At 48.0% G+C, this 26802-nt stretch overlaps 9 protein-coding genes and 2 non-coding genes across 11 annotated transcripts; 6 read left to right on the top strand and 5 right to left on the bottom strand.

Moving 5' to 3' along the window:
* The first annotated feature begins 146 nt into the window (after positions 1-146).
* HD556DRAFT_1365774 (SecY subunit domain-containing protein) lies at positions 147-2011 on the top strand. Its single transcript, XM_041302781.1, has 6 exons — positions 147-238; positions 296-363; positions 429-708; positions 760-1382; positions 1436-1823; positions 1888-2011. Exons 1-6 carry the CDS (start codon positions 229-231, stop codon positions 1950-1952), a joined length of 1434 nt encoding a protein of 477 aa, XP_041161019.1. The 5' UTR covers positions 147-228; the 3' UTR covers positions 1953-2011.
* A 581-nt stretch (positions 2012-2592) lies between these two features.
* On the bottom strand, positions 2593-4202 carry HD556DRAFT_1365784 (kinase-like domain-containing protein). Its single transcript, XM_041302782.1, has 6 exons — positions 3734-4202; positions 3589-3675; positions 3221-3526; positions 3041-3169; positions 2877-2985; positions 2593-2825 (listed from the first exon to the last, which is right to left on the bottom strand). The coding sequence occupies exons 1-6, from the start codon at positions 4025-4027 to the stop codon at positions 2671-2673; spliced, it is 1080 nt and encodes a 359-aa protein (XP_041161020.1). The 5' UTR covers positions 4028-4202; the 3' UTR covers positions 2593-2670.
* A 2390-nt stretch (positions 4203-6592) lies between these two features.
* HD556DRAFT_t61 lies at positions 6593-6666 on the top strand. The gene has a single exon. It is a non-coding gene; the product is annotated as a tRNA-Ile (tRNA).
* On the bottom strand, positions 6598-8818 carry HD556DRAFT_1365791 (WD40-repeat-containing domain protein). Its single transcript, XM_041302783.1, has 5 exons — positions 8221-8818; positions 7696-8173; positions 7420-7645; positions 7231-7370; positions 6598-7177 (listed from the first exon to the last, which is right to left on the bottom strand). The coding sequence occupies exons 1-5, from the start codon at positions 8810-8812 to the stop codon at positions 6793-6795; spliced, it is 1821 nt and encodes a 606-aa protein (XP_041161021.1). The 5' UTR covers positions 8813-8818; the 3' UTR covers positions 6598-6792.
* Positions 8819-8835: 17 nt separating this feature from the next.
* Positions 8836-11066, top strand: HD556DRAFT_1365796 (uncharacterized protein). Its single transcript, XM_041302784.1, has 7 exons — positions 8836-8957; positions 9015-9166; positions 9216-9669; positions 9720-9972; positions 10026-10109; positions 10161-10422; positions 10478-11066. Exons 1-7 carry the CDS (start codon positions 8887-8889, stop codon positions 10843-10845), a joined length of 1644 nt encoding a protein of 547 aa, XP_041161022.1. The 5' UTR covers positions 8836-8886; the 3' UTR covers positions 10846-11066.
* A 70-nt stretch (positions 11067-11136) lies between these two features.
* HD556DRAFT_t62 lies at positions 11137-11210 on the bottom strand. The gene has a single exon. It is a non-coding gene; the product is annotated as a tRNA-Ile (tRNA).
* Positions 11211-11312: 102 nt separating this feature from the next.
* On the top strand, positions 11313-12128 carry HD556DRAFT_1431749 (DNA polymerase delta, subunit 4-domain-containing protein; the record flags this gene model as incomplete). The annotated part of the gene is made up of 4 exons (XM_041305044.1): positions 11313-11745; positions 11803-11854; positions 11906-11993; positions 12051-12128. The coding sequence occupies 4 exons, from the start codon at positions 11313-11315 to the stop codon at positions 12126-12128; spliced, it is 651 nt and encodes a 216-aa protein (XP_041161023.1).
* A 1750-nt stretch (positions 12129-13878) lies between these two features.
* Positions 13879-16828, top strand: HD556DRAFT_390829 (FAD binding domain-containing protein). The gene is made up of 15 exons (XM_041310469.1): positions 13879-14204; positions 14254-14317; positions 14367-14420; positions 14487-14522; positions 14576-14629; positions 14678-14909; positions 14960-15016; positions 15069-15283; positions 15333-15405; positions 15458-15544; positions 15601-15642; positions 15694-15749; positions 15799-15926; positions 15981-16400; positions 16455-16828. Exons 1-15 carry the CDS (start codon positions 14080-14082, stop codon positions 16639-16641), a joined length of 1830 nt encoding a protein of 609 aa, XP_041161024.1. The 5' UTR covers positions 13879-14079; the 3' UTR covers positions 16642-16828.
* Positions 16829-22099: 5271 nt separating this feature from the next.
* HD556DRAFT_1291025 (uncharacterized protein) lies at positions 22100-22808 on the bottom strand (the record flags this gene model as incomplete). The annotated part of the gene is made up of 1 exon (XM_041299389.1): positions 22100-22808. A coding segment is annotated over exon 1 (615 nt), but the record flags the coding sequence as incomplete, so codon positions are not given.
* Positions 22809-23336: 528 nt separating this feature from the next.
* On the bottom strand, positions 23337-25951 carry HD556DRAFT_1236034 (FAD binding domain-containing protein; the record flags this gene model as incomplete). The annotated part of the gene is made up of 16 exons (XM_041297794.1): positions 23337-23541; positions 23594-24010; positions 24063-24190; positions 24239-24294; positions 24348-24389; positions 24440-24526; positions 24583-24655; positions 24707-24921; positions 24978-25034; positions 25091-25172; positions 25225-25374; positions 25425-25478; positions 25528-25563; positions 25620-25673; positions 25725-25788; positions 25839-25951. The coding sequence occupies 16 exons, from the start codon at positions 25949-25951 to the stop codon at positions 23337-23339; spliced, it is 1833 nt and encodes a 610-aa protein (XP_041161026.1).
* A 312-nt stretch (positions 25952-26263) lies between these two features.
* On the top strand, positions 26264-26802 carry HD556DRAFT_1307674 (uncharacterized protein; the record flags this gene model as incomplete). The annotated part of the gene is made up of 3 exons (XM_041300049.1): positions 26264-26321; positions 26460-26536; positions 26563-26802. 3 exons carry the CDS (start codon positions 26264-26266, stop codon positions 26800-26802), a joined length of 375 nt encoding a protein of 124 aa, XP_041161027.1.

The following is a 26802-nucleotide window of genomic DNA, read 5'->3' on the forward strand; positions in this document are numbered from 1 at the left end:
CAGATTTTTGAACTGCAAGACTGTGGCACTGGCAGGATAAATGGTGGCCGACTAAAGATCAAGCAGCAGCTACTATAGGAGCCTAGAGGTTGTTGTATCATGATTTGGTTCCATTTCAAGTATTTGTGACTATTTGTCATGTGCCACGTAAGGAGTTTCGGTTTGCATTAAGTCCTGCCAAATCACAAACTTCTTCTTCACTTGTCCGCTCCTGGACTTCAAGCTACGATGAGCGGTTGTAAGTCTCAAACAGAGAGTCTGTTAGTTGACTGTTACTGACTTTACTTGCATACAGTTCGGTTTCTGAATCTTGTCCGACCATTCCTTCCACTCCTGCCAGAGGTTTCTTCACCTGATCGCAAAGTATGTTCCATACATGCGTCTGTAGGTTATAACATGCAAAACTCACCAGCTTCCTTCGTTTTTAGGTTCCTTTCAACCAAAAACTGTTATGGACCGCTGTTACACTCCTCATTTTCTTGGTCTGCTCTCAAGTACCATTATATGGCATCATGTCTTCAGATTCGTCTGATCCTCTTTACTGGATGCGTGTCATCCTCGCTTCCAACCGTGGAACCCTCATGGAGCTCGGTATAAGTCCTATTGTTACGTCCGGAATGATCATGCAACTATTGGCTGGCGCAAATTTGATCGAAGTCGACTTCAGCTTGAAGGAAGACCGGGCACTGTTCAGCGGTGCACAAAAATGTACGTGTCACTTGGCAACTTGCAAACCTTACTGACGGATGCTTGTTTCAGTGTTTGCTTTGATCATTTCACTTGGCCACGCTACCGTATACGTCTTGACAGGTCTTTACGGGCAACCAAGTGATCTCGGTGCTGGTGTTTGTCTTCTGCTCATCATTCAGCTTGTCGCTGCCGCCCTCATCGTTATTCTCCTCGATGAGCTTCTCCAGAAGGGCTACGGTCTTGGGTCCGGTATCTCCCTTTTCATCGCGACCAACATCTGCGAATCCATCATCTGGAAGGCCTTCTCACCTACAACTGTTAACACCGGTCGTGGCCCTGAGTTTGAAGGTGCCATCGTCGCGCTCTTCCACCTACTCTTCACGTGGAATGACAAGGGACGTGCTCTCCGTGAGGCGTTCTGGCGTGACAGACTCCCGAACATTATGAACCTCCTTGCGACTGTCATCGTGTTTGCCGCTGTCATCTATATGCAAGGCTTCCGCATCGAGATCCCCGTGAAGAGCAACAGATTCCGCGGTCAGCGCGGCAGCTACCCCGTCAAGCTGTTCTATACTAGCAACATGCCCATCATGCTCCAGAGCGCACTTGTATCAAACGTGTTCATTGTGTCACAAATGCTCGCAACGCGCTTCCCCTCTAACATTTTGGTCAAGATTCTTGGCATCTGGGAGGTTGGTTATTCTATGACTTGATACTTTTAATTGTCACTAAAAGTATATCACAGCCTCTGGAGGACTCTCCCCAGCTTCGCGCCGTAGGTGGTCTCGCATACTATATGTCACCCCCACACACCATCAAAGAAGCCTTCCTGGACCCCATCCACACATCCCTCTACATCACATTCGTAGTTTCTGCTTGCGCACTCTTCTCAAAAACCTGGATCGAAGTGTCTGGTAGTGGCCCACGCGAGATCGCTAAACAGCTCAAGGACCAACAAATGGTCATGGCTGGTCATCGTGAGGGTTCAATGTACAAGGAACTGAAGCGCGTTATTCCTACCGCTGCTGCATTCGGAGGCGCTATCCTGGGCTTGCTTTCTGTTGCTGCTGATCTCATGGGTGCTATCGGAAGTGGAACAGGCATTCTGATGGCTGTTACAATCATCTACAGTTGTGAGTACTTTTGTCCTCCCCGAAAAGAACGTTCGTACTGACTGACGTACGCCTTGCGTTTTAGACTGGGAGATTGGTATCAAGGAGAGTGGGGGATCCGAAATGGCAGCGCTGAGCGACCTCATGTAGATACTGGAAGTGTAGCCGTTGTTGAGTCTACTTGAATACATGGACCTGATTCAGAACCTCACTGAGTGATGTCCATTGTCTCGACGACTCACTCCACAACTGGAACATGGTATTGATGGAGCAGAAGCACCTGCGCCCATCTCCTGGGGGAAGAAATCCTGTGCAGTCAAGTCTGCATGACTGATCAGGTACAGAGTAAATCACGCCACGGCTTGGAGTGAATTGTCGGAACGAAGTAAGCCAGCCTTCCTGCCTGGAATCCATTAATAAAACAGTGACGCTCGATGAGATCTAGAGCGGTTGAATTTGTCCCCAGAAAACCCCAATCGATGTCAATGGGAGCCTCTATGTCAAATTCAATTTCATGTCTATGAGTCCCTCATGCGAGATCCCTGATGTGGCCATTTGCTTCCGTTTGACTCTTGGGCACGGTAAGTCGGACCAAGAGGACCATAAGCTAAAGTGCAGTCTTCGCGTCGGGTCGATTCTGCGGGATACAACTGTAAACTCAAACCTTTGAATACCTATGGCGATTCCACTACCGCCTGGGAGATATGGAACAGATAATGAATTGATACTGAGAGATGTATGCGAACCAAAAAAGGGAACAAAGAGACGTATTTTACATGAGATTATTTGTAAGAAGGAAGGGAGACGTAGTGACAGTGAACAGTGAAGCTATCGAAACGAAATAAACACCGACTGGACTGAAGAGCCATCATAGGGAAGAAAAAAGCGTCGGCTTGACCCAGTCCACATCCGGAACGTGCGATTCCTCCCAGGAAGGTTGGCGAAACCAGATCTCTGCTGTGCTAGTGTCTTGACCACGTTGTAAGTCTGGCAGCGAAGATGGAACTTCTTTGCGCTCAAGCGCTGCAATCCGTTTTTAGCATGATGTTCGCAGACGAATCAGCTTTAACTCACCGCGAGAGTATGCATCTAAGAATTCTGACGTGCCGGCTTTGCACAAAAACGATCTATGATTCACCACTTCAGCGAACCCAAACCGCGATGACGGATCGGGTTGCAGCAGCTACCACGGTGAAGATGAGTGATGGTGCCGGAAAACGAACAAGACAAAAGCTTACCCCAGAGATCAAATTCGCGATCTTATCTTTACCCAAATCTTCGAAGGCAGGGAATTGTTTGGATGGTTCGTCGCGGCTGGAGCACCAAGAAACATAGGAAAATATGTCATCCTCTGTAACAAAGAGTGACTGACGAGATGATATCAGTAAGATAGCAGCGAAAGAAGACTCGAAACGTGCCTTGTGCTTCTTCGAAACGAGCTGGTAGATGACGCAGCCTAACGACCACCAGTCTGCGGGTGCTCCGTACTCCCAAGGACGGGGGTCGGATCTGTTGCGCAGGACCTCCGGTGCCATTGTGTGCGTCGTTCCCATCGCATCCGCAGAATAATTTCGCTGTTGGTCCAAGGGTCCTTCGTCTTTGTCTACATAACTCAAGCCAAAGTCGGTGATGCGCACGTTCTCTCGAACGTCAATCAGTATGTTGGCGGCTTTGATGTCTCGGTGGATGATCCCTATCTCGTGCAGAGCGTTAATCCCAAGGGCCTTCGAAGTCGGAAAAGGCGTGAGACGTGAGATGTCGAAGACCAGGAAAGACGACTGCTTACCATTTGCGCCGCCCACCTGCGAGAATTGCGGGAGCAGTACGAAGGACGACGTTTCAGATTAATATACAGGTCGCTCGCCATCAGGTCCTAGAGACATCCGATGGAGTCAGATGACTGAAATGAGTCGCAGGGGAGGAGGACGCACCATTGCAAAACATATTTTATCCTTGGTCTGGAAAGACATCTCGAGCCCCATGAGGAATCTAGCCGCAGGACACGGCAACGCGCATGAAAGACGCTTGTACGCTTCGAGTTCGTCAAGAATAACCTCTTTCGCGTATTTGTGCTCAAAGCGGTCCTTTGAAAACACCTTCAGACACAACAAGCGATTCGACGTTACGTCTTGAGCTCCCATCGCCACAGCAAACCCGCCCTGGCACAACTTGCGCCAAACACGAAAGGGGCCATACGTGCACGACACCGATGTAGGTTGGACCATCTCTGCTGGGCTGGAGTGCGTGAAGGTGAAACCGTGAGCAGGTGCTGGAAGGTCAGCTGGAGGGTCGGCCGGCTCCGAGGCAGAAGGGTGTTGAAGATCGGGGAGCTCTACGCGAGGATTCGCAATGCCAGCATCGACAATGGTAGACTGTATGGCGGGCACGTTGGATGCAGCGCTAGAATAAGGTTCAGAAGGTTCAGAAGAAGAGGAAGAAGATTGAGCTATCGACATTTCAGCGACCTTGCCCGACAGATAATGATGAGGAGAAGGGTACGGAAATGCCAAGAAGCGATTCAACGAGCGTATTTAAGAGTTCCTTGATAGGACCACAACGCGCTTTAAATAATATCAATGAGTTGTGGAGCGTCGATTTGTGAATTGTCTGGAAACACCCACAGGGTAATCATGGCGACTAGCCACTATCGATTACGACGGTGGAGATCACTGAGATGTACGCTGTGGAACAATCAAAACACGTTGCGACCACAGTTGAGCACCAAGCGTCGGCGCACATCGCTGCCAGCTGCCGAGTGGTCAATAACACTCACGATATCAAAACAATGCGATGCCGCAGAAATGTGGATGTCCAAGTCTAGAACGCGAGCGGTCTTAGCACCGAACATTCTAGTCAAGCACTGACCGCTGCGAAGCATACTGTTACAGGTGTTTTGCCTCTTCTGAATATTTATTTATCAGCGTCGCAGGTCATCCAGAATGGATACTCTTGTCATGTCGGCCATGGAGCGATAAGATGATCTAAAACAACTCTTGATCTGCGTCTGCGTACGAAATCGCCTCATGGTTTGAGGCGTGGTCGTGACTTCTGCCGCTGCCGTCTGTGTAGGAACCTGTGCAAAATTCTCGATGTGCAGAATAAACAATTCAATAAGTTGGAAACATACTCTCAGAGAGGCTGCTGTCGACAGCAAATAGATACCTTCGTAGCCTCACAAGCTTGTTTGTCGTCTTCAGGTTGTTCAGATCTTCTTCCGCCTAAGTAGGCATCATCATCATGATTCCTGTCGAAGTTTGAAATCGAGTCTGCTCGTTTTACAGGCATACACAGTGATGAGGATTTAGGGGGACGAGGAGTCAAGGATAAGCGCTGCACTCACCCACTTTCTCTTATTTATTTATCCTGGCATCAACAAACTTTTTCGTCTGACCAGTTGAAAGTTCTAAACTGCTGTTGTCGCCGCAGAGAAAGGGCTCGCGAATGGGTAGGTTCGGAAAAACCTGTATATTATTCTTCATACACTCATCTCATGAATCTCAAGCCGATGTCCCTAGCTGTGGAGTCGGTCGCTCGAGATGGTCTCCGTGAAAGCAATATTGACATTTAAAGCGTGTAAATTTACGTTGAGCGGAAAGATCAGAGCAGTGCGTGAACTACACCTTTGAACGACGGCATGACAGAGACATGAAATGACAGCGTTTGAAGACAATAACAGGGTTGATGATTCAGATCGTGCAAAATTTACATGTGAGGCTTGTGCGGATACGGTGCGAGGGTCCCCTGGAGGTCGTAAATGCGAGTGGAGAAGTGACAGAGAGACATTAATATTGAGTCATATTTTGGTTGCGACTCGATACAGATAGCCGGAAAATACATGAGAGTAGTACTAGATGGTCACCAGAGTTCGCGTTTTTTTTTTGCAACGACATTAGCTCCTCAACGTCTGGGCCAAAATCGAAAATTCTTTTACCGTTGGATAGCCTGATGTCGAAAATACAATGCCTGTTACTTTTTTTCTCGAGATTTGAAGAGTTGAGTCCAGCGGAGGGTTATCGTCTGATTGTCTCAAGGGTTCGCGTTTTTGTCACACTATGTAACACCCTGCCGTCGAACCATTTCACGCTCCGCACCAGCAAGTGAGCTTGAGATGCACAATAATATCTTGTAAAATTAGACAGAATGATAGTATGTGAAATGTACGGGAAGATATGCAAGTATGTTACAGTTGACTATATGACAGTAAGGTATGATGACAGGTACTTAATCTCGAGGGCTAGCGTGAATTACAAGGTAGGTGTAGTTGTTGAGGTGGCGCAGGTTAAAATGACGCATGTGTTTAGTGCCGCATTTCGGCACAGCGGAATCTCAATTCCTATATCACACTTTGGATAGATTGTCACGTCTGGTCGTGTTTCTTATACTGCACGTCATTCTATTGAGAAAGTAGTCTCGGAGATATTTATTTAACATGGCCTAATCATATACAATCACGGTGTACCATTTCAGAATTTTCCGTGATGATATGCTTGCTGGAGTGTGCATTCTATGTGTAAAACTAGCCTCTAGCACCATAAACTGAGCCCTGGCACGAGAACCACTTGGAATTTTTTCACAAGAAAAATATGACAATGTGTATTATGCTGGGGAGAACCCATATGTAACATACAGAAGGATTCTGTGTAGAATTGCATGTGCTAGAATGAAAACACGAACCCATGAGACACACGAACCCGCGTGACCATCTAGTAGCTTGATTTGGTAAATGCATACTAACACAAGTCATGTGATATGTACTAACTGAAATATGTTGTGGTGGATGTAATATCATCGGCCGACTAGCTCAGTTGGTTAGAGCGTCGTGCTAATAACGCGAAGGTCTTGGGTTCGACCCCCACGTTGGCCATAAATTTTTGCTCATCTACCAAATCAAAACCAACCAACACGAAACCAATTAATCGCTGATAGTAATACTCCACACAAAATTATATCATCGTACATCGACTCCTACATCGAGTATTCAATAAACAAATCATCGTTCTTTGGGCTTAAAAGTCCAAATCTCCATAACAGTCTTCCCCGCTCTCTTACACATAACCGCACACACACCCTTCTTATAGAGCACCTTCCACACGCTCTCGGACCGCTCACTCAGATCGCGCACCCACGCCCCAGTCTGCGTCTCAAACACCCGTACGCGGCCGTCGTTCCCACCCGTGATGAGAAAGTTCGTGTCGAACTGGAGAGAAGTGACACTGCTGTCGTGTGCGGCGAGACGTTGAAGGGCGGTGAATGAGCGAAGGGAGAAGGTAATGACTCGGCCGTCGGAGCCGCCTGTGGCGAGGAGGTTGGTGGTGGTGCTGAGTTGGAGTTGGCAGACTAGGGCGGTGTGGCCTGTGAGTTGGGCGACACAGTTTCTGTTATGGGTGAATGGGTGAATGTGAGGGTGTCAGGAAGGGAGGGGACATACCCTGTGGTTGCGTCCCATACTCTGACGATGGTGTCCATACCCCCTGAAGCGACGAAGTTGCCATCGATCGCGATGGAGTAGATTTGATGGCTATGGCCTCGGAGGACTCGTATGCATTCACCTGTGTCGACGTCCCATATCTGCAACTCGTCAAAATCATATGCACATTGCTATGGAAATAAGACTCACTCGACATGTAGTGTCGTAACTACCACTGACGACCTGGTTCCCACAAACGTCAAGACATCTTACACTCGCGGTGTGGCCGTGCAGTACACGGAGCATGACCCCCTTTTGGATGTTCCATACACGAAGGGTAGAGTCTCGAGAACCTGTCACTGCGATCGGGCGGTTGTGTAGTACTCGGGCGCATCTGACAGTGGCAGTATGCCCACGAAGGACGTAAATGCAATGTCTAAGCGCCCATAAGCACATAGCCAGAACCAGACGAACGCAGGAACATACCCAGATGTGGCGTCCCAAACGCGAAGCGTCTTGTCGCAACTAGCACTGACAATGATAGAGTTTGGCTGGCCCCATCCTTCGCTCGTACAGCAGATATCGCTGGGTTTAGAAGAGTCGTCTCCAACGCTCGCTGAGGATCGCATTCGCCTGCGCCTGTCGATGCCGAGTGCCGTTTTCAGGGCTGCGGGTACGACTGGATCGCCTGCGTCGTCCGGGTATCCGTCTTCATCCATGTCTCCGCGACCCCAATAACCGCCGCGGCAGACGAGATGGACTGCCCATACGCCTAGTTCGTGACCCATGAGTGTTCGGCTGAGTACGCCTGTGATTGCGCTGAATAAATGGATCTTTGAGTTTGCTAGGCCGACAACTACCCATTCGGTATCAAGGGCTACGGATGTGACTACACCACTGTCTGGTGTTGGGATTGGCATACGGTGAGCGCGGAGGATGCTACCGCCCTTTCTCAGATTGAGCACTAGATATTGAATTAGTGAGGATACAGGTGTGGCAGGAGCGACGTACTTGTACCATAAGCCCGCCTGAAATATTGCTGATGAGAAAACTGAGTTCTTGGATGTAAAAGATCATCCGAGTATGGACCCCAGTGGGATACGGAAGTAAGTTCTTGCCGTTTGAGTCGATCTCGCGCTGTGAGCCATGGGTTTATTGGATTTGAAGTGAATTTATCGATCTCGTCCCAAGATTCGTCGTCTTGGTATATATTAGTAGCAGATTTGTCTTCTGTATCTGCTCTGAAGCTGTATGTATCGCATAAGACCTTCCAGAGCCAGTCATCTGCGACGAGGTCGTGCCAGCGTTTAGAGACTTGACTTGCGCGTGCGAGAGTGCATGGGTCGTCGACATAAGATAGGATGTGGAGTGCAAGTTCTGCTGGTAGTTCTGTTAGGACATCGCGTTTGAGCATGGGGGTGATTGTTTGGGAAAGGAAGCGTAGTTCTGCTGGGGAACATTCATGCAGTATTGATATGAGGTATTGTTTACGTGAGGCGGGACCTAACAGAGTTGAGAATTCGGATGAAGGGTTGTATTGGGGTATTGGACGAGGAGACGGAGCTGGCGTTGGTGGTGATACTATTGGCATGTTACTGGTCATGGTCAAGACATAAACTTGACACGTGACTTAATACTCTCTCACTTTATTCAATTTTTTATTGTAACAAGTTAACTATGACCAAAAAGAAGACTCAAGCAAAGAAAAAGCAGGCTCAGGCTGCTGCTGCCAATGCAAATGGCATAAAGTATGGTTTAATTCGCTTCATTCACTCGCAATTGACAGCCATCTCATCCTTGATTAGCAAAAATCCACCTCCTCCCGAGCCTAGTCCTTCCTCACCTTCCATCCCCAAGCCTGAGGGCCCTTGTGCAGATGACGTAAAAGAGCAAGGTAATGTAGCCTTCAAAGCAAAACAATATACAGAAGCTATCGAGCTATATACCAAAGCTATCGGTAAAATAACTACATCTCCTTTGCAACTCACAGAATAACCCCCTTCCAGATATCAAACCAACAGAACCAGCATATTTCACTAATCGCGCAGCCTCTTACATGGCTTTGAAGCGTTTCCGTTCCGCACTATCAGACTGCCAACAAGCAGCTACACTCCAATCCTCAGAACCATCATCAAAGACTCTCATCCGTCTCGCACGTTGTCAATTCGCACTCGGTTTATCAGAGCCTGCATTAACAACACTACGCTCGGTCCTCGATCTTGAACCTACAAATCTTGCTGCTGCACAACTGAGGGACAAAGTCCTCGAACTAGAAGCTCACTTGCGTACCTTCACCTCTTCCCGCACACGCAAGGAATGGGGCATGGCACGCCTTGCGTTAGATAAATGTCTACAAAGCATCGAGGCTGAGGGCGGCGAGATACCAACTCAGTGGCGGCTATGGAAAGTCGAACTCGAGCTCTCTAGAGGGAACTGGGATGCTGCCAACATTGCTGCAAAGTGAGTTTGACCCTATCACCACAGATCTCTGGACATTAACAGTGTTTCAGTGATGCTCTTCGATTAGAACCCAACTCACCAGAAGTACTTACACACCGTGGTCTCGTGCTCTTCCTCAGTGGTAAGCTATCCCAAGCACTACAACACGTGGCTTCGGCGCTTCGCCTCGATCCTGGACACGAGCCTGCCCACCGCCTGCGCAAGCGCGTAAAAGACGTAGAGCGTCTTAAGGAGGAGGGAAACACCGCCTTCAAAGGTAGCAGACTCCAAGATGCAATCGCACGATACACAGAAGCGCTCGATGTAGGTCCCTTCTTACTTCAATAACTCAGGCTCATACTCATACTTCATTTCAGCGAATAGGCGAAATCGAAGAAGAAGGCAAAGGCGGACAGATTCGCGCTACCCTTCTCTCAAATCGCGCTACGACTCTCGTAAAGGTATGTCTTCTCTAACGTCTCACTCATACCACATTCTCACATCATTCTCAGCTTGATAAATACGAAGAAGCACTCCTAGACACAGAAGCTTCTCTCACACTTTACTCCACCTCCTTCAAAGCCCTCCGCACGCGCGCGCGCATCAACCTCCATCTCGAGAAATATGACGCTGCAATCGCCGATTTCAGAGCGTCGATGGAACAAGCAGAGTTTGAGGGTGTAGACGCCGATGTTAGGGCGCTGAGGAGCGAACTTAAGAAAGCGGAGGCTGCACTTAAGAGGAGTAAGACGAAGGATTATTATAACATTCTCGGTGCGTCTTTTTCTTTTCAAGAAATAGGTAATATGTATCGATTGTTACTTCCCAGGCATTGCGAGAGACTGCAACGAACTCGACATCAAGAAAGCATACAGACGTGAAAGCCTCAAACATCATCCAGACAAAGGAGGCGACGAAGAGAAATTCAAACTGGTAGTAGAAGCACACGCAGTTCTCAGCGACCCTCAACGCCGCGAACGCTACGACATGGGCGAAGACGAGGATGGACAGACGGAGGGTGGGATGGGTGGCGCTGGGGCGTTTAATACGGCTGATTTGGCCGAGATATTTAGTCAGTTTCAGGGTGGGTTTAGTGGGGGGCCGTTTGGCGGCGCAGGAGGAGGAGGAGGAGGGTTTGGCGGAGGGCAAGGGGCTAGTTTCCATTTTCATTCGGGGAGGCCGCATGACTTTCATTGAGTGGCTCCATTATATGAGAATTTTTTTTCGTATTGTTGGATTTCGTCGGACTTGAATTTGTGAGACATTGCGCTAGCACTGCGAGCTCCGCGGGGATCAGCTTGGCTGATCAGATTTCTTGGACAAAAATATGATCGTTTGAGTGGCGACACTGCTTAAACTTGACTCGATAAAACTTAGCGACCCTCTCGTACATAAAATTATAGCGAACCCCTGACCAGGACTCTCATCGCTGGCACACGAACTCGAGTTTCAAAACATTATTTTATGTCGTGCTAGAGACAAAAATCATGGCCAACGTGGGGATCGAACCCAAGACCTTCGCGTTATTAGCACGACGCTCTAACCAACTGAGCTAGTCGGCCGTTGGAAAGTTGATATACGTAATCGATAAGACAAAGCGGCATCCTGAATGCCAAGTCAACCGGCCCCCTGTCAACTATTCTTACATTCGAACCAAGTCCACAATGTCCTCTACGAAGAAATCAAGCTCACGACACAATAGTGCCCCGGCCCTTAAACAGGGGACCTTAGCCTTTTCTGTAAAGCGCACAAACTCCCACACCACTACTAAGGCGAAAGGGCCTCTACCACGACGGTCATCCCCTTTGATTGAAAAGCATGCAGCTGAAGACGCAATAGACTTGGAGGTAAACAACGAGCAGGACGGTGACGCCGTGCTGGAGATATCTTCAGAAGAGGAGTACTCGCCAGCTTCTGTGAAGCGAAGTGGAACTCCCAACGCCACGAAAGCATCGATATCCAGCCCTGCCAAAAGGCTAAAGGATAATCCTCCTGCTCTTAAACCCGTGGGACAACGGCCGACATTAGATGTATCGGGCAAGGCCTACCGCAAACACTATGGACGCGTGCGAGAAAAGATGGGCAACCTTGAACCGAGTGAGTGAGCTATATGCGTCTATCGTTCACAAGGTTAAAACGGGAACATATGTTTAGTCCATTCGGAAGGGCAGAATAGAATCCATCAGATACTCCGCGTGTTTGACATGTATGTAAATTTTGGATCTAGGGAATTAGATCGATGTTTAGCTTTTTTTAGGTCCTACGAGTACGGTCCGTGTGTTGGTATGTCACGTCTTGAGCGTTGGGAGAGAGCCTCTTCGTTTGGTCTTAACCCACCTGATGAGGTATGTGCATGTACACCATGACGCTTTAACATAAATGCACTCTTGCTTTGTGATCAGGTTCGGCATATTCTCTTGACTGAAGAAGGTGTCGAAAAAGATGAATATTCTCAATGTGTTCTCTATGGAGAAGTGTAGTTTGAAGACTTCTTCAACTTCTCGGATGTAAGTAAGTGCCTACGTGTTCACCATTTGATAACTGGCTCATGGTTATCTCCGTAAGTCTAGTTTTTCCTACGTGTCATATCCGACTCGACTCGGATGGAGTGTTTGGGGTTATCCATGCGCGCCGCGGGCGCTTCCGGGCAAGCCTGTGACACACAACAATCTCGGTCCTCCACTGCTCCATCACATCGAAGAGGGTTGTGTGTGTTAGAGTACTTGTTCCATACTTCTCTGTTGTACTGATCACTTGTTGTATTGACATTCGTTGTACCATCCAGGTCAGGATGATTGATCTCACGGAAGGATATTGGACATCACTTCATGTCAAGTCCAATCTCTCACCGAATGTGCTGTCACTTACGGTCTTGATGGTACCAGCCTATTGAGAACAATACGGGGTACATAATATTTTTATTTGCAGGATGATATGTTTATCCAGATTCAAAGTTCAAGTCAGCGCCTCAGAATTGCTGCGGGTCTAGTTGATGATCAATAAACAAGCGAGTAGAACACAAAATTCAATCAGGAAAGTATTTCTGACATACCAATAAGCGTATCGTGTTGTAAAATAGTTGTTGCGGTTCCGCGGGATGTCCTTAAAGTATATTGTAGACGAGTCATCACTAGAATGTGCTCACGTAAGCTTGACGTCGCCACATGAACATAATCGAGCTTCCCTTCGTGAAATTCACTGTCGCAATTGCGTTCGAGAAGTTGTTGATGCTTAGTCTCATATAGCAAATGCTTTTATCTCGATGCGGCAAGAATTGCACATACACTCCTGGTGCGTTGGGTCAAGCTCTCCCACCGTGCTCAAGAGTCGAGAACCATTATGCTTCCTTTTCGCCGAAATAGCCTCGACGTAGCTCCACTGATTAGGATAAATCTTGAAGGGGACTTCTGCACAGGATGGCCATAGATTCATCTCGGTGGGTTCTCAGAGAACTTTGCATATATTTTGTGACGCGGCTGCCGGTAATCGCAGCTAATCCTTGTGACTCAATTTGTCAGTAGGTTGGCAGTGCTCGGGCTACCAGTGGCATGTTTATTGGGAAAGAGATGATGTATCAGCAGGAGAGCGTTGATACGCAAAATCATATACATCCATCATCACTTGGATTTGCCCATATTGCATGCGGCTCAGCTCACACCATGTGCATTTCAGGCTCAACCTTCTGCACGCGGATTATGTATGCCACAGTGTTTCCCATAAAGTCTCACTGAAGCCGGGTCTATTTTCTGATCCCTCCGTTTGTCCGTGGCCTGTGGTGAGGTCGGCCGGGCGGATAATTGACTAGTACAGTGTTGGTGAGGACTTTTTTATTTTTATTTTTAACAAACTAGGAGCTCATGAAACTCGGAGTAGCGAAGCATCACCCAAAATTCAGTCAAATATTTTTTTGCCAGATCGACTCCCCAGTAGAAACTCAGCAATCAACCACATCAGAGCTACATGCATCTAATTTATTGTGAACAACTACACATTTGATGAACTCCTCAATCGATTCGGTATTTGCCATGTGTAGGAGGCAGAAATTTGATCGCCCACATAGTTTTATCCAAACATCTTGCAAATGTGGATTGAAGCATGAACTGTGAGATAGGCTCATATATTTATCCTGCCTCTGGTCATTTGCTCTCACGAGCACTCTGGACATTGTGGCTATGATCCTCTACAGTTACACCCTGGTATCCGGGCCTTCGGTATCAGATGACTTTGGTGAGTGCGAGTGTGATCTTAATTTGCGCAAGTAGCTGACTTGGCACTAGTAGCAGTGCTACAATCATGTTTGATTATTGCTTACTCTCCCGTGGAAGTCCGGGCGCCAGCGCCCTGCTTCAGTTAAGGATGGGGATTCCCGCACTCGCACCCTCTGTATAAAGACGCTCTACATTTTCATTTTTTCTCCATCACAATCTTGTAATGCCTGTCCCCGTCGTACCCCACTCTGAAGTCGATGTTCTCATTATTGGGGCTGGCCCTGCTGGCCTCATGTGTGCGAACGCTCTGGCAAATGCGAAAGTGAATGTTCGGGTTATCGATAAAAGGTATGTGAGTTTGGTGGCTAGCATTCCTTCTTACTTGATTTTCCATCAGGGCTGCTCGAGTAGCCGCCGGTCAGGCTGATGGACTTTCACCTCGTACTATTGAAGTTTTCCAGGTGAGATCCCTTCTTTACTCAATGCTGGCTGACTAATGATCCATAACAGAGCTATGGCATTGCAGAGCGCCTTTTGAAGGAATCTGTTCAAGTCCACCAAGCGGTATGTCCTTCAACAGGGGCTGTCCTTCAACAGGGACTTGGCCGATTAAACTTAATGGTTTTTTAGGCATTCTATAACCCTTCCCCGTCCGGCGGTATCGAGGTTCGTAACTTTTTGCGATCAACGAGGAATATTCAATGAATGACGGCCATCAGCTCACCAGCAGAACACAAGATGTAGTAGCTCCGTCTGCAAGATACCCATTCGAGGTATGCTCATTATTTCAAGCGAAATTATACAAGCTGAACGAAATGCAGTGTGCACTTCATCAAGGAGCCATTCAAGCTATTTTTATAGATTCCATGAAACCGCTTGGTGTCGAGGTTGAGTGGTCAACGTTACCAACTTCGATAGAGATCTGCAAGGACGAACATGTGTTGATGGACCCTGCATCGCATCCTGTTCGCGTTGTTCTCCAAAAACTAAATGCCCCTGAGGGTCAACTACAAGAAGAGATTGTCCATGCTAAATATGTTGTTGGAGCTGATGGTACGTTCCGAAGATATTCATCTGGCCGTCCTAATCATTTTTCCCTATAGGCGCTCACTCATGGGTTCGCAAACAATTTGATATTACGATGGATGGCGAACAATCTGGTAAGCATCTATATCAGTTAGGGTTTACAGCAAGCCTAAACTCGATTGATAGATTTCATCTGGGGTGTCATGGACATGGTGCCTGACACGGACTTCCCGGATGTTAGGAATAAGTGTCTTATGCATTCCAACAATGGCTCAATTCTTCTTGTACCTCGAGAACAAGATCGCCTTCGCGTGTATGTGCAACTAGAGAACAAGGATATCATCGATCCAGCAACAGGTAGAGTAGATAAAGATAGAATGGGTCCAGATGAAATGCTTGAAGTAAGTGATACCCGTTCAATGGATCAACAATCATCAATATCCCCCTTAGGTTGCCCGAAAATCGTTTAGCCCTTACAAAATTTCCCCGACGACTGGGTTTTTGTGGTGGACACTATATATCAGTACGCATCTGACCCATTTGCCATCAAATGTTCGTTTGACACGTCGCTTAAGTCGGGCAACGAGTGGCCTCACAATTTTCCGTCAAAAACCGAGTACTTATCGTCGGCGATGCTTGTCATACACACTCTCCGAAAGCAGGCAAGTGTCTTAAATCTGGCCCTTCCCTATCAGTCTGCTTACAATGGAATTTTCAGGGCAAGGAATGAACGCAGGTGTGAGCGATGCACACAATCTAGGTGTGTTTCCTGTTTCCTGCGGCGTCGATTGAAGCCAATGGGCTTTTATAGCATGGAAGATCGCCTTAGTGGTTCGTGGTTGGGCAGATCTGTCGCTTTTGTCAACGGTACGCTCTCGCATACCCATTTGACTATCTGCTCACGCATCGCCATTAGTACGAATCAGAGCGCCGTAAATTCGCATTGGACCTCATCGTATTTGACAAAATGTATTCCACCCTCTTTTCTGGGAAGCCCTTGAGCCAGGAGAACAGCCATGGGGTTGCGCCCGAGCATTTCTTGGAGTGAGAATATGCTACCAACAGCGTTGCCGTGTTACTAATGCAACGGGGTTATAGGATATTTAAACAGTTCGGAGGCTTCACCAGTGGCATTGGGGTACATTATGACCCTTCGGTTGCAACACTTGACAAAAACCAAGAGTTAGCCAGTGGTGTAGTGATTGGCGAACGTTTCCCTCCATACAAATTCATCCGCGCTGCAGACGCATGGCCCTTTGAAATCCAGGACCTTCTTCCTGCGGACTTCCGCTTCAAGTTGCTCGTTTTCACTGGTGACTTCAGCGAGCCACTTCAACAGGCGAGGGTTGAGTCGATGGTTGCTACCATGCAGAAACCCGAGAGCTTCCTAAACCGTTACGCGACGTCTAGCAAGGGCGCTGAAAACTCACGATTTGACATCATCACCATCAGCAAAGGTCGAAAAGAAGGATTCAATTTCTTGCAGTTCCCAATGCTTCTTCGCTCTCACTGGTCGAAGTGAGTATTTGATTTATGATATGTGTGTGATGATATTGATAGGGGTATTCTCAGGGTATTTATCGATGACATTGATGTCACCGGTAGCTTCGGGGGGAAAGGCTACTCGTATTATGGTGTAGGCGATGAGGGCGCAATAGTTGCTGTTCGCCCCGATGGCTATGTTGGAGCCATTGCGCCCCTGGATCACGTTGAAGACCTTGATGCATATTTCACATCTTTCATGACGGCTGCCGTTTAGTTTCCACGAGCAATTCGTTTTGCACATTGCTTCAAGATAACATATTTTTCTATTCTTTATGTATCAAAAAAGGTCCTGTTGTATTATCATAGAGTCACCATCAAATGCATTACAAACATATCTTTGCTTTGGAATCTGCAAATGTCGCCTTCAGTGATGCAAATATTGCTGCGGGGGTGCTTACACCGTAAGCGAGTGACCTTGTGAGGAGGGGCCAAATTGGGATTGAATCCGCGTGTGCTGTTGGTAAAAGCGCAGACTCGTGCGCATGACCAGTCGCCTTACATAGCAATCACGAGGAGGGGTAATGCAGCTGAGAACAACTTTTGAAGACCATACGTCCGATCTTTTCTATTTTTGTATGTAAATGATTGATGCGTACCTCCGAATTATACACGGCCGTCTCTACGCATCTGCTGTCACGACTCACGAGTCCAAAAGGGCGACGCAGGAGAGACTCGGAATCTGCGAGTAAGAAACTCGGCGGCGCAGGGAATGTCGTGGTCAAATTTCTTTCAGAGACGTGTCTATAAACCTTATGGGCATATAATCGAATGGCTTTAGTTGCAGACACCGTCTGCGATGTGGCATTCAATTCCAGAGATGCGTACCCAATTATTTTCTGTGTTTACGTAATGACCTGAGGCGGGGTGTGGCGCGTAGTTGCCTTTTCGAGCGGAGTCGGTTGGCAACTTTGTCCGCCTCGTATTTCTTAGATTTCTACTATACCTCCATTTATACGCGGATCTAGACGTCTATTGCCACCTATCGGCGGCCCAAGTTCCTCTTTGTTGTCGAATCACTCGATTTCCAATGGGACTCGAACATGATGACTAGAAGGTGCACAGACACGTCCGAGTCGTGGTGCGTATCCGTACATACACTTATCCACCCTGCACACTCGCGCTAGCAAGCTACCGTGACATTACAGCCCACAAGCACAAGAGTATCTCTACTCGCGCACGAGCGAGATAAAGAACGACCGTGTTCTCTTCATAAACCATATAGCCGAGATAATAGCTTCGGATCCGGAAAATGAAATGCTGGTGTTCGGTGACGAAGGCTGCGAAAGATAAAGGGCGTTCGGAATTCGGCACAAGGTTTGCTTCATTTACAGTCTATGTGTTGCTAACAGTTTTTCGTGTTTAACGTTCAAGAAATCAGCTTTATTAGTTCTAAATAACGGCTGATTTCTGTTACATTGTAGCAAGTAACTATTGAGGCTATTTGGGCTCAAACCCGAAGGGTTTGCGACCCGAAACATCGTTTCGAACCTGCAGGAAAGTCCAGGATGAGCCGTGATTCCCAAAATACCCGAAAGGAGCCCTGCGACGCGTCAGGCGCAGCATGGACTCCCATCTCCCAAGGAGAAGGGCGAAGCATATTAAGAATTGAAATTACTCACTGTTTAGTGCGCTGGGGGCATTGTATATCTGGTAAAAGGTTCTAACGCTGGGGATTCTTGAAGGTACGGGGCTAATATAAGCGCGTGTTTGCGAAGATACCCGGTGAAGGCTTCACTGGACCATCTGCCTATCGACTTCACTACGTCGAAAGGAACTCCGCGCAGCAGGTATTCCAGAGTGCCGCCTATGCGCAGTCCGTGTCCTTTAAAGTCTCCTAGCCCGGCTCTCTTTATTATACCATTAATCCTCTTCCAGAATTCGTTCCTCGTCAAAGGTCTCATTCCTTTGACGTGCTTCCATGCAAAGAGATGTCCGTCGTGCTTCGGATCATTTATTGCGAAATGATGCAATAGCGCCGTCTTCGGATCTGTCTGATTGTCTTGTTGGGCCCAATAAACACTCTCTCCCGATGCTGATACCTTGGTGCGTGGTATAAAGATTTTGGTCGCACGAAAATGATGCCTGTCCTCGACGTCAAACTCCACGTCCGAGCGCTTGACTGTTTTTCCCGGGTCAAAATCTTTCATCGTCTTCGTTGTGAGTTCTCCCAGTCGACATAATGCATAGAATGCTGTTGTTAAGCATGCGAATACAAAGGCGTCCAACGGGGTAGCTAGATTAAGGTGCGCTCGAATCTCGAGGATCAGTTTCACTGTGAATGGTTCTCGTTTGGAACGTTTAGACGAAGAGGGTGTAAGTTCTGCTGCCCCGTCTAGTGACGCTCGTAACTGATCCTGGTTGACGATCCAAGATTGTCCGTGAATCGTATGCCAAGCTTTGACGGCGTAGACGTAATTCGTAAGTGTTTTGCCTGAGTATGACCCTGCGCAGCTGGAAACGAAGTTAAGGATGGTCCGTGTGTCGACTGGACAGCGTTGGTCTTCTGGAATTGATCTCTCGTCGCAGAATACATGAAAAACGAGAAGTCCCGCGCCGTAGCATTCTCTTGTCCCGGTTGTCCACGATAAATTCATGACGGTGAGCACTCTCTCTAAGTCTTCTTCTGTGATTGCGAGATACCTCCCGTCTGGACCAGCGGCTACTCTCGTCTTCAATGGATACCACAACCTTAGCCGTTCTCGTGCTAGGCAGTGCGGGCGTAACTGTGACGTTGCAGGTACTAACCCCTTCTTGTAAGGCTGGGGTTTAGCGGGTAGCTCTGTTGGTAGCGATGCTTTGAATCTGGAATTACTGACGATGATGCTGTTGCTCTCGATGGATGAAGAAGAGTGAGTCCTTGATTCCTCTGTGACCGTCGTTGTGAGATTCATCTGTATCATTGCGAGCAGAGCTTTTGACGACGAGTGCGTCCGTCCTGTCTGTACTATAGTCTGCTGGGTTCGTGGATATGATGAAGGGATCGACGATGAAGGGCTGAAGCTCGGCTGGGATGGGGATGGAGGGGAGGAGGAACTCTGCACTCTTGTAGATACCTCTCGACGGTTCATCTGCTGGATTACGTTTACTCGTGACGTAGGCTGGGTGGAACGAGTAAGGCGTTGCGGAACTGTAGATAAGGTCGAACATTCGTCTGAAGACCAGGTTAACCGCTTTGTTTCTACTGCGACCATTGCGCCATCCTTCGATAACGCCCTGGTTGTCCCCGTAAACTCTGAAATGTCTCTCTGATTTTCCCATTCCGACAATGTGCATAGCAAGGAGCTCGAATCCAACTGCTTCTGCCCACCCAATGTCTTTTTGGCCGTCGAGTGTCTGCCAGCCTTTGCGTAAACGCCAGGCTCGCCATCTATCGCCAATGATGATAGCAATTCCGACGCCCAAACTGGCGTCAGAGTATGCGGCTGGGTCATGCAGCGTAAGCGGTCTGGGAATCGGTCGTCCCACGAAGGAAGATTGCAGAATCGTTGACCACCAGAGAAGATCGTACTCAAGACTCTTAACTGGTCGTCGTGAGATAAATGGCTTTTGGGAGGCAATGCGCAGCATTGCCTCCAAGGACATAAGGTAAGCGCGTCCTTTCGGTACCACCAGGGTAGTGTGCAGCAGCTTACCGTACAATTGTTGTACGTCAAGAAGAACGTGCGTACCACGTTTCTGCCAGACTTCGATTGCCGTAAGATACTTAGTCTTCTTCTCTTCCGCGAGGTATACTTTGTCCGATTCCAGGTCCCAGATAATGCCGATGTAAGGATTGTTGAAGTTGAACGCTTTGTCTTTGAGTTTCTCCCAGGGAATGTCGAGTTCTTCCGAAAATTCGTCGATGTCCTCCATGCTACATGAAAAACGACCGTCTTCCGCAGATCTCGGTGGTGCTCCCAAGAAGTCCCTGATCGGAAACTGACAGTCCTCATCGAACTCTTCCAGCGTGCCATCTTCGAAAACGTGCCCTCCAAACCACACTCTACCTCCATCCTGCTGTCTCCCCTTTTTCTTAATCTCCTCGTGCCATAGCGCCCTCTTGATGTTGTAGTCCGGTATGCATTCTTTGAGGATTCGAATAAAAATGTGATCGTCGACCCATCTAGAGTTCGGTCCAATTCCTCTAGATCGAAATAGGTCAAGACCGGCATCAGCCAGGTTCCCATACGCTCCGGCTGATGGCCGGAGGCCGAAACACATGCAAGTGTCGATACAGAATTGGTCTTCTGAGATCCGGACCACGGATCCTGGCCATTGTGATGCATGTATTGGGATGGTACGATACGCCTCAGAGACGTCTCTGATGGCGATCTGCGAACCGGGGGGCAACCTGCTGATGGTGAGTGCGAGGACATGAAACGTTCCCCAGGTACTGGGAAAATTATTGGAATCGATATATGAATTGATGGAAGCATTGGGAAACTTGATAGAAGGAACGTGCGGAAAAGAATAATTCTGAATGATCCGGTATCGACCTGGGCGACCTGGCTTCAGAATAATCGAGAACGGAGATGTCTGAAATGGTCCGATAAGACTTTCGACTTCATTAAAATTAAGCGGGCCAATATATCTTTCTTTCTGAAGCTCGGTTTGCACAATAGATAGGAATTCTTGTTGGTATATAGCGACAGAGTCTTTGTTTGGAGGCGCTTGCGTGATCTTAATATTAGGAATGTCCAACATGAAACCCCGACGTAGGCTCTCAGGAATATGCGGGTATCTGTCAATGAGACCCGTTGCGACGAGTTCTGTTTCCCATGCTCCTGCGTTATATGGCGTGAGCGCTCTATGCCTTCTGTGCTCGAGGACACATTTGAGCCCCGTGAGTCGAGAGTCCACATCCCGAACAAAAATGCCTTCGGTCGTGCGTGATCTCTGCACATCCGCTGACTCTCTGCCAGTCGCTGCAAACCGCTTTTCCGTCTCGCATGGTGAGTACCCTTCCGATTCGCGCACAAATAGTGTCGTGTGACTCGTCCCAGAGTTTGGCTGACTTGCATTCGATGATCTTGTGCGGGTTGCGTCCCAGACATACAGCGCAGGCGGAGAGGACGCCTCCGCTTGCGCCCGCACGAAAATCCTGACGCGGTCTTTTCGATCTATTGCTATGATCTGGGGACGCTGTACGTTTGTGCAAATCTTTGTACTCTCGCTGCTGCGAAGATGAGTTAAATCGGTGATCCGACTGTGGCATGAAGCGAAGCATGTGGCATTTCAAGTGAGGCATGTAGCGGTGCGTGAGGCATGTAGCGGTGCGTGAGGCATGTAGCGGTGCGTGAGGCATGTAGTGAAGCAATTGGTATATTACAACCAAGATTTTACATTTTAATTCGTGACAAAATTAAAGCGAAATAACAATTAGTGTGTGCTCGTTTACAATTAATGAAATGATTGCTGACCTTGTAATCCCGCGCATTATCTCTCTTTGAACGATCCTCCCAGTAGACTTTGCTCCTCGTGTCCTCTAAGACCTTCTCGTTGATTATCGAGAGATCATATGGACCTACCGCGGATTTGGCTGCAACGTGCCAACGTCTCCGCTGTTCCGCTTGGTAGACTAACAGAGTTTTCTGGGCTAATGGGTCTCGGAGCGACCGGTATTTGTGAATCTGCAGATTCCTCCAAAAGATAGCCGTCATCCTAATCCTGTCTTGTGGCCAATCTGCTTCCTCTAAGGCTGCTAAGAAACGAGGACACGCCTGACAGAATTCCTCGAATGGTAAGTCCTCGTCGTTGACAACTGAGCGAGCGCTACGAGTCGAGGCTGATGACACCCAAGCTGTTGAACCGTCCGGTAACGATGATAGAATCATTGCATCATCATCTACCGTTTTTTTAGTTGATGCTTCATCTAATCCGTCGTTCGTGAAATACCACAATTCTAGGTACTCTCCCTTGTCGAGCTTGCGCAGTGCATACGAGCAAGGAGTGACTGCTGGGTCGTCTGGTACACCCGAATTCTGAATCGGAATATATTTGTGTTTATTTTTCTTGCGTTCTTCCTTGCGTGCGTCCTCCTCCTCATCGATGTGTTCTTGTTTCAAACGTTCTTGCTCGTCTTCTTCCATGCGTTGCTGATGGGCTAGTTCCTCCCTGTCATTCTCCAGCTGTTGCTGCCATAGACGCTTGTCTAGATTGTTGTTAGCTAGCCAGATGTTCCTGAGCAACTGCACCGCTTGTTCTTCTGTAGTGTTATCGTTCACTAGCTGCGCTCGAGTGTTCGCGAAGTCCTCTGAATTGTAATCCGGGCATAAATTCAAGTTGGGATCACTGCGAATGCGCGGCATAATGATATTAACTGAAGAATATTCTTTTTAAAGAATTTGCGACGAAACGAGCGTGCCGTCGCGGAGAATAGTAAATGCGAGTGCTGAGTGGAAGTACAAACCAAGAAGCGTGAGAACCCGAAAACACTGCGCCGCCACATAGATCTAATTCTACGTACGTTCTCGTGCCTCGAACTAACGTAGAATACACCCTAGTACCAGTCGAAGCGTACCGTTGCTTCTTAGTGACCTGTTATCGTGCTTCGCATGCGTAACTGTGAGGAAATCGAGGTATTTGGAGTTGAGATATGAAATTTGACTTCGCTGAAGGTGAGGCCATTATTAAAAGCGAGTCTATCTCAAACTTTGTATCTCTTGCAGCATGGTGTTCGAGTCTCACGTACTTACGGGGTCCAACGTCAACTTATGCGCCTCCACGTAACTTTGCAATCAGCTGTAATGTTCAGCATCTCAGCTTTATGGAACCCCATCATGGGCGTACATAGAACAAACTATCATTACAATTGACAAGCTGACACGTTTATGCTTATGGTGTCTAGACTCTATTGGCAATATATGCTAAAAAGATATGTATGAAACGAGATGAATCGTCTCAAGAAACGTGATGCTGGACGCCAAGGCACTACGCCTCCCGGTTCAAGGTTTTTCCTATCAGGAAAGAACCGAAGTACTTATCCATGCTCTCTAATGCCGTAGATGGTGCAATCATACCGACATAACCGTCAGGCCGAACAACCACTATCGTGATTTCTTTCTCATCGATACCGAATCTCGGATATGCGCCTCCACCCAAGCGGCCTGTCACATCCGTGTCATCGATCAAGACTCTGCAAGATCATATGTCAGTGTCGTGAGACAGTAGAAAGCACGACGACTCACTTAGACCAGTGTGTCCTCAACGTCGAAGGAATGTCCAGGAAATTCACATCGTCTTTGTGACCAGCGGCTATGGAAATGATGTCGAACGTGGATTGTGCCTTGCCCTGGGCAGGGAAGTTGTACTTTTGCAGGAAACTTGTGGGGAGTTCCAACTCCTCAGCGAGCCTTCGAACCTTTGTGAGCTGTTCCGATGTCAAAAGGCCAACGAAGAAGAGGAGCTTGAAGCGGGTATCTGCGGGAAGCATGTCTTGGATCTCTGTAGGACGAGCATCCGCTGCACGAACGAACATTTGGGGCAGCATCCGCTCGCCGATGATGATATTGGACGCGCTGCCTTGATGAATAGTATCGACAATCGCTGAAGGCATGTAATGGACACCGATACCACTGCTGAAGCCACCAGAAGCTTGGAAAGCACTGAGAAGCGTGGTTCAGATAAAGTTATATAACGCTATTGAGACAACTCGACCTCAAGAATTCTTCATGGGTAACACCCTCCTGGTTTTCCGACGTCCTCGGTTTGCCGGAAAATAGAGCGGAGAACTCACGATCGAAATCAATGAGATCCTGGGCGTATTTCTGGCGCTCAAGCTCGTACTGGGGGGTGATAAGTCCTTGACATGAACGAGTGATACGCGAACGTACAGTTTTCAAAAGGGAAATATCCGCCCTGCCCCGCAGCACTTGTGCCAGCTTCCACGCTATTTGCAAAGACTCTGAGAAATACACTTCATCTGGAATAGGAAACCCGTACCAAGGTTGTGGGTGTCGTTCATGCTCGCATTCATACCCTGTCCTGTAATGCAATGAGATATGTTTATCTTCTCGGACCATCACATGGCTCACCTGCTTTCGGAGAGTGCGTGTGGCAAGCGTCACCAGCGATGAAGACACGGTCATGTTTAGAGAACTTGGAGGCCACACGTTGACCAACTGGAGTGACAATTGTTCAACTCGCGATCCCAATGATAGCAGTGTAATGCCCTTACTGATGTAAATTGAACACCAGTCCACTTCTTTTGGTTCGTTAACTATATACGGGTAGAATGTTCTGCGAGCAGTCTGTTGGAAAAGGTATTAGCAGTCCTTTGATGCGATCGAGTTGTTGCATACGTTGATGAGGTTCTCGGCGGTCACTTTCTGCTTGTCGATTCTTCCTGTTTCAGGATCCATGACGTCTTTATCCGACATCTGCAGGTAGAACCGGACTTTGTCTCCTTCGCGGGGTATGATCATACATGAGCCGTTCTCGGAGTGGATTGCAGAACGATTGCGAATGTCTGGGAAGTTGGTATCCGGAATGAAGTCAATCACGCCCCATATGTAATCTGAGATGGGCTCCACGTATTAGCATATCTTATGTTGAATGAGTGCCCAAGTTGACCTGTTTGTTCCCCATCCATCGTGAAACCCAAGGTTTTGCGAACCCACGAGTGTGCACCTTAGCAATGGGCACCATCAGTCTTACAAGAGCGTTCGACATGTTGCATGTCTCACCATCTGCACCGACGACGAACTTTGCATGAACGATTTCCTGTTCTGGGGTATCATCCGAAGAATGTATGTGGTCCAAGACCACCTGTGCCAATGTGTCAAAAGTAGCGTCTTGTTGGGATTAGAATCTTGAGCACCTTCACAGGGTATGATGATGGGTCCAGAAGTTCTGCGGGATCTTGTGAAATTTCTAGGGAGGAAGGGACGATCGGACGGTCAACTGATATTCCTTGGGACTTTAAGGACTCGATGAAAAGTGCTTCGATTGATGCTTGTGCGATGGTGATCTACTCCACAGCAGGAATCAGATATGAATGAGCTGAATGATAAAACATACCTTGAAGGGATAACGGGCGGTTGGAGCTGTGACGTCTGCAGCCCGGCCAGTACGCTGCGGGCATTGTTTGAACAAATAATGACACAGCAATTGACAAACATACCTCGATGCCGCCATCAGGGCCAGGGTTGTAAAAGGCCTACACAAACATTATTATTGCTTAGGATTTGAATCAACTGAAAGTCTGAGACTTACACAAAGATGCATCTGGGCACCCTCCTTCAACAAAGGCTCTGCCAAACCATAACTCTGGAGAAATTGAATATCACTCCTGTTCTATTGCGAATGTTTGGGACATACTTGAAGAACTTCGATCGTCCTGGGCTGTATGCCATCAGCTTGCCCAGCGGCCACACCTACCGGTCTGGGTTGACGTGAGTCATCCATCTGCGCTCAAAACTAGAAGGAACGGACCTGTTGTCTATGATTCTAAAGTCCACTCCAGCGCCAGCTAATGCATTGGCACACATGAGTCCAGACGGACCTGCACCGATGATGAGGACATCGACATGACTTTCCTTGAGCATGACGGTAGGGATGATAAAGTAACTGTGTTTTTGGATGAAGGTTTGAAGATATATATACTATTTAATACGCGTGCTGTGTTGACGAAAGACCCGCCCGAACAGAAATCCCATGATATTCGGTTCGCCTTCGAAAGCTGTGTCACTGGCAGCTGTGAGATCTGGGCACTTGTACGGGTTCCGATACTTATAAATGGTACGATAACAATTATGTAGACCCGAGCAAGATTATATGGCCTGACTTGAAGAGGATTAAAAGTATTGCTCCTATTTTGTATTTACATCGGCATCCGACACACAAGTGTCCCAGGACTAATGGCGTCCGATGCATATCATAGCAAGACAATCGTAGGCCCCATGGTACAGTACCGTCGTGCGCTGTGAATCATAAGACAGTCCGAACTCAACGGAACATCATCCCTGAAGTAAGCTGAATGACGCCACCGTCACAGTCAATTTACCCGCTCAATATTACTGCATGATGTATCAAACGAAACTACATCGTTGCTAGCACCATTGGAGGATCTAGACGAACCTACGGAGAGTGAATGTCTCGGCCGTGATCTCAGCACAACACTCTACATGATGGTTTAATCTCTCAATTTGAAACACAGCACCGGGGAGCTGGGCAGTCCACCTGCCGTCGACATGCTCATATGCGCACGTGTGAAGAGGTTGGCATTACTGTCGAGGCTGCACGAAATCTTGAAGCATTTTCCCCGTGGACACCTCCACTCTCGGCCGAGCCTCGTGACGCAGATGACCTTCTTGCTGGTCTAGAACATATCTCGTCTGACGATGTTGCTGCTGGATTCGCGGGTCTCAAAGAGTTGAAGAGGACTGAAGAACTTTAA

Source organism: Suillus plorans (assembly GCF_016647745.1).
Source record: "Suillus plorans strain S12 chromosome Unknown HD556scaffold_23, whole genome shotgun sequence".
Classification (NCBI taxonomy): Eukaryota; Fungi; Basidiomycota; class Agaricomycetes; order Boletales; family Suillaceae; genus Suillus; species Suillus plorans.

Excerpts from the sequence above, each read along its gene's own strand:
- HD556DRAFT_1365784 (XM_041302782.1), bottom strand. The coding sequence starts at position 4,027 with ATGGTCCAACCTACATCGGTGTCGTGCACGTATGGCCCCTTTCGTGTT. Across the intron at positions 3,676-3,733 it reads ATAAAATATGTTTTGCAATG|GACCTGATGGCGAGCGACCT; the intron begins GTGCGTCCTCCT and ends GGATGTCTCTAG. Across the intron at positions 3,170-3,220 it reads TCGTTTCGAAGAAGCACAAG|TCACTCTTTGTTACAGAGGA; the intron begins GCACGTTTCGAG and ends TCATCTCGTCAG.
- HD556DRAFT_1365774 (XM_041302781.1), top strand. Across the intron at positions 364-428 it reads TTTCTTCACCTGATCGCAAA|GTTCCTTTCAACCAAAAACT; the intron begins GTATGTTCCATA and ends CTTCGTTTTTAG. Across the intron at positions 1,383-1,435 it reads AGATTCTTGGCATCTGGGAG|CCTCTGGAGGACTCTCCCCA; the intron begins GTTGGTTATTCT and ends AGTATATCACAG.
- HD556DRAFT_1365791 (XM_041302783.1), bottom strand. The coding sequence starts at position 8,812 with ATGACCAGTAACATGCCAATAGTATCACCACCAACGCCAGCTCCGTCT. Across the intron at positions 7,371-7,419 it reads GTTACGACACTACATGTCGA|ATATGGGACGTCGACACAGG; the intron begins GTGAGTCTTATT and ends GACGAGTTGCAG. Across the intron at positions 7,178-7,230 it reads GTATGGGACGCAACCACAGG|AAACTGTGTCGCCCAACTCA; the intron begins GTATGTCCCCTC and ends CACCCATAACAG.
- HD556DRAFT_390829 (XM_041310469.1), top strand. The coding sequence starts at position 14,080 with ATGCCTGTCCCCGTCGTACCCCACTCTGAAGTCGATGTTCTCATTATT. Across the intron at positions 14,910-14,959 it reads ATATGTTGTTGGAGCTGATG|GCGCTCACTCATGGGTTCGC; the intron begins GTACGTTCCGAA and ends TTTTCCCTATAG. Across the intron at positions 15,927-15,980 it reads GCGCCCGAGCATTTCTTGGA|GATATTTAAACAGTTCGGAG; the intron begins GTGAGAATATGC and ends ACGGGGTTATAG.
- HD556DRAFT_1365796 (XM_041302784.1), top strand. The coding sequence starts at position 8,887 with ATGACCAAAAAGAAGACTCAAGCAAAGAAAAAGCAGGCTCAGGCTGCT. Across the intron at positions 9,670-9,719 it reads GCTGCCAACATTGCTGCAAA|TGATGCTCTTCGATTAGAAC; the intron begins GTGAGTTTGACC and ends ACAGTGTTTCAG. Across the intron at positions 10,423-10,477 it reads GGATTATTATAACATTCTCG|GCATTGCGAGAGACTGCAAC; the intron begins GTGCGTCTTTTT and ends GTTACTTCCCAG.